The 7,074-nt window shown below is 41.5% G+C and overlaps 1 protein-coding gene across 1 annotated transcript; it reads left to right on the top strand.

The window, feature by feature from the left end:
* Positions 1–2,236: 2,236 nt before the first annotated feature.
* LOC111270002 (GPALPP motifs-containing protein 1) lies at positions 2,237–6,570 on the top strand. Its single transcript, XM_022849986.2, has 7 exons — positions 2,237–2,500; positions 3,131–3,247; positions 3,671–3,798; positions 4,315–4,592; positions 4,976–5,082; positions 5,418–5,643; positions 5,916–6,570. The coding sequence occupies exons 1-7, from the start codon at positions 2,472–2,474 to the stop codon at positions 6,054–6,056; spliced, it is 1,026 nt and encodes a 341-aa protein (XP_022705721.1). The 5' UTR covers positions 2,237–2,471; the 3' UTR covers positions 6,057–6,570.
* The last annotated feature ends 504 nt before the right edge of the window (positions 6,571–7,074 follow it).

Here is a 7,074-nt window from a genome sequence, read left to right as displayed (position 1 = left end):
GGAGTGGCCGTTCCGCAAGCTACCAATTCCACCAGGAGGAGTAAATAGCACCAATATTTTTCTAGGGGCGGTGGTTGTCAGTATACAATATATATATATATATATATATATATATATGGTTGCTCCAGCAAGAAAAAAACGGTCGTTAGCAGTCTTGTTGGTGCAGCTATTTCCGATGGTACTGCCTTTTTAAGTAGATATGTTTTATCGTCGAGTGTTTCGATCGACCCTATCTCTGGTGTGCAATCTCTTTCAATCGCTCGATGAGCAGACAATGACAAAGACAATGGACGTAACCGCGGTAGTGGTCGTTATTGCATGACGTAGACTCGTCCTCAAATTCACGGACACTGCCACCGCCACGACGACCGAATGCCACTGACAACAGCGGCTACTATTGCTATAGCAACGACAAACCGGCAGCGGGTCTTCTTTTGTTTTTCTGCGAAGATTTCGTCCGGTCCTTGGCAATCCGTTGGGCTGGTTCTTGGCGTGTAGCCGCTTCTCTTCCTCCGGTCACCGCCAGGACCTGCCAAAGACGACACTATCCGTTTAGCGACCAACAGCACTGAATGATCCTTGGTTCTCTGCTATTATGTGGTCAGCTTGACTCCAGTTGGCCACTTGTATTCGTAGTGGTCGCCGTGCTAGAATCAGCTATGCGAGTGAAAACCAGTAGCGGCGGCGGCGGCAGCAGCAGCAATAACGCCCAGTCGTACGTGTACTGGTTTGAATGGTCGAGCAGCCGCTGTGTTGACTACAACGATAATAACGGCAATGGCGCTGCTGATGATGGCGACGACGACAGCAGTATCAGCAGCAGTGGAGGCTGTGGCAGCGACGGCAGCAGCGACGGCAGCAGCACTGCCATCATCACAAACCAGCAACAGCAACAGCAGCACAAGACGACAACACCGCACCAAACTACCACCGATGGGTGAGGCCTCTACAGCAAGTAAACCCCAATGCTACAGCATCAGCAATGTGGTAACAGGGACAACAGCATCATCAGCAGTCGCCGCTCGCACTCCTTGGTATTATGATCTGCTGTTGCTGCTGCTGCTGGCGGAGAGATAGACAAGCGGACGACACAGGGGGCAGCCCTCAACACCACTCGCAGTATCAACAGGGAAAGCAACCGCCGCTGTCGGACACCATCGTACGCACCAATCGACACAAATTAATAGCCAGTTTTCAACACGATTATATAGACGACACCACGCATATGTGTTGCGATTAGAAGTAACGAACTAGTCACAGCTTGACGACTCTGGCTGCCGCCCCAAATAAATAACGCAGGCAGCAAACAGCCTTTACTGTGGTCCAGTCGCCCTCTCTCGCTCGCCCGGCCGGCTTGCTTTTCTTCCTATTACTAGCACTGCTGTAAGACTCGGCTACAATACTCCAAGAAGAAGAGAAATAGTGGGGCAAGCGTACCAAGTGCGTCTTCTCCAGGCTGAAACGGCCCGACACTAGTTAAACCCTAATCGATCGTCGTAATCGAGCCACAAACAGAGCTCGGGGTGTCGATGGCACTGAAAAGTCGTAGTCGTAACATAACAACAATGGATGCACAGCAGCAACAACAGCAAATGCCCACGATCTCACCGAGCATCGACGATAAGTCGCCTGCTACTGTCCCTGTCTCACCGCAGATAGGCGCCTCGGCGTCGCACCGCAGAACAGGTTCGTACACGGAGTGACTGCAGTAGCTGTGCTCGTCGTGGTCGTCGTCGGCGAAGTTGTGACGGAGGAGCTTCTAGTTGCCGCTGGGTCGGGCGCTGCTGGTGATGGAGCGTAATGGGCAGCTACGACAAGCGGGATATACGGACAGACGCAACACTGACGAAAGGGAGAGGGAAGTACAATTCCACTAAATTTAGCGGGGAAACGAATCGAGAAATGATGATTAGTGCTTAGGTACTGATCTGCACTGAAAACGGTAGAGGACTTGGGCAGGAGGTGAAGTTTGGCAAAGGAATTATAGATTTGGATGAACGCATGAGCTAGGAGCCAATGTGTATTCCCTATAAACGCTACTAGAATTTATGGAGAGGTTATATTTTATTAAAGATCTGTTTGCTTTTCAGAATAGAAACATGAGCGGAACGGCCTAAGCGACGCATTATTCCTAGCGGTTTTGGTGGCGCTCAATGAGAGGGCGCCTGATTACCAACATTAAGGCTAAAAGGAAAGGGTGTCAGGGGAAGGGATCGGCGGGTTATTGATAGAGTGAAAATGCTAACAGTTGCGGAAATGTGATCTCGGTCAGCTTTTAACAACGGCATCGGTAGGCAGTCCACTGTGGGTAGATTGAGAAGAGAACGAAACAAACCGTGCTTTGTGAGTGAATGTCATTTTTCGGGTGGAGTCGATCTGCTATCAGTGATTTTTGGCAGATGACTGTAAGTCGCTAAAAAAACTGCGAAAATTGTGCTTATCCCGTACACCTTATAGTTAAGGCGAAGATAATGGGGCCAGAGCTCCCGTCTCACCTAAGGTCTGGGTCCGAAATATTTTGTACATTTTAATTGCCTATTTATTGCACACTATACATAGCAGTTGCTGGTTTGTACATAAGAGTTAAAGCAACAGTAAAAAAGAGATACATAGTGTAAGCGAATGAAAATGTCTAAATATTACCACAAAAAAGACCCAAGAGCAGTAAGAAATTCGCAATACATTTTGTTATGGGGCGCATTTTCTAAGGTCGAAACGCTTTCGAAAAAATAGTTACTATTTATAGTTACGAATAAAGGCACGGAAACTATTTCTCTTACGTATTGCCGTATTAAATAATAATTAAATGCTTTCTTTTTCTGTAATCACTAAGATTTTATTTTACACTATTAGAAATGTCAATAATTTATCCGAGGTATACTGAAAATAATTTTTCAAGTCTAGCGTTACGCACTTGACAACCAAAGGAAATGACGTATATATTTTGAACATTTTCGTGGGATTCGAAAAAGTAAAAAGATAACAACAATATATGTATATATATATATACAGGCATCGATTGTACCAGGGTAGGTACTGTGCTTACACTCAAACGACAGCAGGAGTTAACTGACTACAGCGCGTTTATAGTCTCTAATTGCATAAGTTCGATGTTCTTCACGCTTAATAGATCTCGGGATGAAGTCAGCAGCTGCAGAGAAGGTGCGGACAAAAATACAGACACGTCGACTTCAATTCTGGGGCCTGCCCTGCCGCCGGACTTCCGATTCGCTTCAAAGGAACCGCGGTGAGAAGCTATTATGCGCAGTATGTACGAACGTACCGCAACTATTCTGGAAAACAGCATTGAAAACTGAACCGAGAATATTTCCACCAAAGCTATCTAGGGCTTGCTTTCTTTGTAAATATGCCATTGAACGAGTATGTTATATTAAAAATTATGTCAGCTTTTGAATGGAAAGATGAATTTAACATCGAAGTTGGTGCAATAAGAATAGATATACAGAGACTATCGGTAAGCTTAGTGAAATTCGTCTTTTGGGTTATGTTATAGTGTGTTTACTGAGACCTTAATTGCTGCTGAATAAAACTCTGGATCTATTAACTGACCGCAGCAAAAATCTATTGCAACTTATCTCAATGTACTACTCATTTTGCAATATTATATATAGACCTTAAGCAAACAAAAACGGTATCATTATAATTTCAGCTCGGAGGACTTCGACACGCGGCCAGTGAACAGTGATACCCAAGATAGTCAGAATGGTCAGAAAAGAATTAAGCAGTCATTGCCAGAGATTATCGGACCAATTCTTCCACCCCATTTGCGGCATCTTGGTATAAGTCTAGTTATATTTAGCATGAGGTGTATTGAATCGAATAACACTTCTATTTATAGAAGATAAGAGGAAGACCAAGCTTACAATGTACTTGTAATTTATGAAAGCCGACTAAAAAAAAAATACCAAAAAAGTTCCATGCTGTTACAGTAAAATGCGAACTTGTATAACAATTATTTTGGTGGTAGCTTTAAAAAAAGGCATTGTATTTACAAAGTTTCTAAGCACGATGAAAAATTAATATGGTTAGTATTTTACGTTGTGTGGACATGTCCAGGTGAATTCGACTCCTTTACAGGTTTTGATTATAATCATATATAACATATGATTATTTCAATCTCATACAAGCACAGTTGAAAATTGGCCTTTTTTTTCTGTAAATAAATGAGACGATTTTTTCAAATCATAGAAGACACTTATGACTAGCTTATTTGCTAGGCTCTGAGGTTCGATAAAAATAAAGCTAAAACAAACAAGTATTGCGTTGTATATTTAAAACTATATTATACTACAGAACCGGGTCCAAGTACGCAGAGAAGTGGCTCAGACGACAGTGGCTCATCGTCCGCTTTAGAATCAGATTCTGATGGCGAGGTGATCGGACCTTGTGTGGATCTGCAAGGCGGAGATTATGATGTGAGAAAAGAGTTTGAGGAGCGACAACGAAGGGCTGAAAAAAACGAGACCTACGAGCCTGCTCGAGAATCCTGGATGACAGAACTACCCAGAGATCGGACTGGGGTTCGCGTGTCAGGAACGGAGGCAAGAACGTTCCTGAAACGTGGCGGCGAGGTAGAAAAGCTAAGACAAATCTCTGCTTCGAAATATCTCGTTTATAGCATAATAAAATGCTTATTGGCGGATTCATTATTATTTTTCATCTATAGTTAACTAGGACTCCACAATAGAACCGGCCTTGATACTGGACAGTGTATTTGCAACGCAATGCTATAACAGCTGGTATCGATAAGGCAAGTAATGGTCTAAATTTCAAGCATATATCAATGAGACATTGATACTTATACATTGAGCTATTTGGGGCCCGTCGTAGGATACGGAACGTTGAAGTTCTAGACCTACACGCAACATCATGTTGACATCTTACTGTTTGTTTAAAATTTTATTGAAAGTTTATTTAAAGTTAAAGATAACCCCAAATTCCGATTGTTTTTTAGGATTTTGCCCTGGACGACAGTTGGACAGATGTCGTTGGCCAGAAAAAGCGGCCTCAAGCGGCTGACAACAGCCGAATAGAAAAGGAGCAACTAGCTATGGCTCAGAGGTAAAATAACTAAACCGTTATCGGAAAGACTATTTCGCATCACTTTTGTGATTGTTTACGTACTTAAAAAATCGCAGAGAACCACCCATAGCATGCACCTTACACATCGGCACCTTTAAAATTACATAAATCCAAATATTACAATAACTTTTCTCATAAGAATTATCGACGCTACCTTAAAAATAACTTTAAAAAAGTTGTACAGAAATCGAGAATAACCATGTTAATAGAAATTGTATCGTCTTCTCTTTGTATGAACGCGAAAGATGCGAGCATTGTTTGTTTGAGCTTGCTAGCCATTTCTTAACTAGTGAGCCCATCGTTAATGCTTTCAGAAAACGTGATGCCGAGATCGATGCGTCACTGATCGACTATAACGCCGCAAAGCGGAGTAAAGCCCTGATTGATTTACATCAGGAGAACAAAACTGCAAGGAGAAACACAGCTGATAAAAAGAAGGACCGAAAAAAGGACAAGAAGAAACGCGAAAAAGATAAAAAGAAAAAGAAAGACAAAAAAAGCAGAAGCAAAAAGAAAAAAAAGGATGATAACCGCCAAGAGGTATGCACAATCTTCTTATTTATAACACTTGAGTTTATGCATGTCGGTGTTTTATTATGGCCCTTTCTGCAAATAGCGGTGTCAAAACAGTGTCTTGGCATTGAGTAAATTAGTATGTATGGCTTCAGATATATTATTTTTGTTAATGTCTATATAACTTAATTTCACTGGTGGTGATCAGAGGGAGCGGATTACAGAAATCATACTAGTGCATTCTTTTTTAAGAATTCGTAAAATTCTCTTTGTTAACAGTATTTGTACATTTATTCCAGTCGATGCCAGAACGAAGGCCATTCTGTTGGGAGGAAGATATGCGCGTCTCAATGGTTGACACGTCCCGCGCTAAATCGATGCTCGACCGTACTCTTCTACAGTCCAGATTTGCCTCAGGAAAGACTCAAAAATACCTTTAAAATAACGGGGTGCTGGAACACGCAATAATTTCTTAGCACCTGAATCGATGATCTCCACGGTTATTATTTGGTTGGCCGATGTCTGTAAGCAGCGGCATTCATCCAAATAACTGATGCATTTGTTCACGCTGGTTCTTATAGTTTACTGATTATTTAAAGCTGACGTCCACAGAAAATAACAAGGTGACCTAGTACAAGCAAGTGAAGATTTGATGTTCAGAAGAATTCCCTTTGTATAGCTTTGGTTGATCTATGTATCGGGTATTGATGGACTATGCAGTCTTTTCTTTGAATGAATTTATCGGCAAGATGACATGGTGTGGGAAGGATATCTTGATATCCAGAACGATTGTGGATAATTCAAGTATTGCACTTATTTACAAAATGTACAGATATTTAAAAGGTTCGGGTACATAGAAATGGCAGTTTTTAGCGGTAAGCGTTAATTGTTTGTTTAGATGTATGTACACATAAACGCTGTGTAAATAAATCAAAATGTGTGCCCATTAGCAGACCTACTGTTTCGTGTGTCAAATAAGGGAGGGCTGTATGTCATTCACACGAGCAATAATGAAAAATCGGTTTTTTTTTATGCAAGCTACAGGAGCTACTAGGACTAGGGTCGCGGATTATAAAAATATATTAATTAAATTGTAGAATTTTTTTCTCTTCAAACTTTCTTAACATGCAAAGTTTTTTGAAGCTATTGGATCCTGTATTGTTACGCAGCGAGCTCCAAGTTGAATGATGTTTGTTACGTCTTTCTTTGCTCCTGATATTTGTTTTGAGATGCAACCTTTTCAAATGACTACAAAATGACAATGGTCAAATTGAAATTGTAAATGAAAGGATACCCTGTCGACACGAGTACACGATCTGTTCAAAAAGTGTTAGAAATATTAAATATCTCCGGTCGCACTATTATGATTCAGATTTAAATCAGGTTAACTTTATTTTAACAACGATTTAAAACGACTGCTTTGAAACTTTGTTCGTTAGATATTTTAGTTCTTTTCAA

This window comes from Varroa jacobsoni, unplaced genomic scaffold (assembly GCF_002532875.2).
Source record: "Varroa jacobsoni isolate VJ856 unplaced genomic scaffold, vjacob_1.0 scaffold_1428, whole genome shotgun sequence".
Classification (NCBI taxonomy): Eukaryota; Metazoa; Arthropoda; class Arachnida; order Mesostigmata; family Varroidae; genus Varroa; species Varroa jacobsoni.
This window is presented reverse-complemented; position numbering and strand designations above follow the sequence as displayed.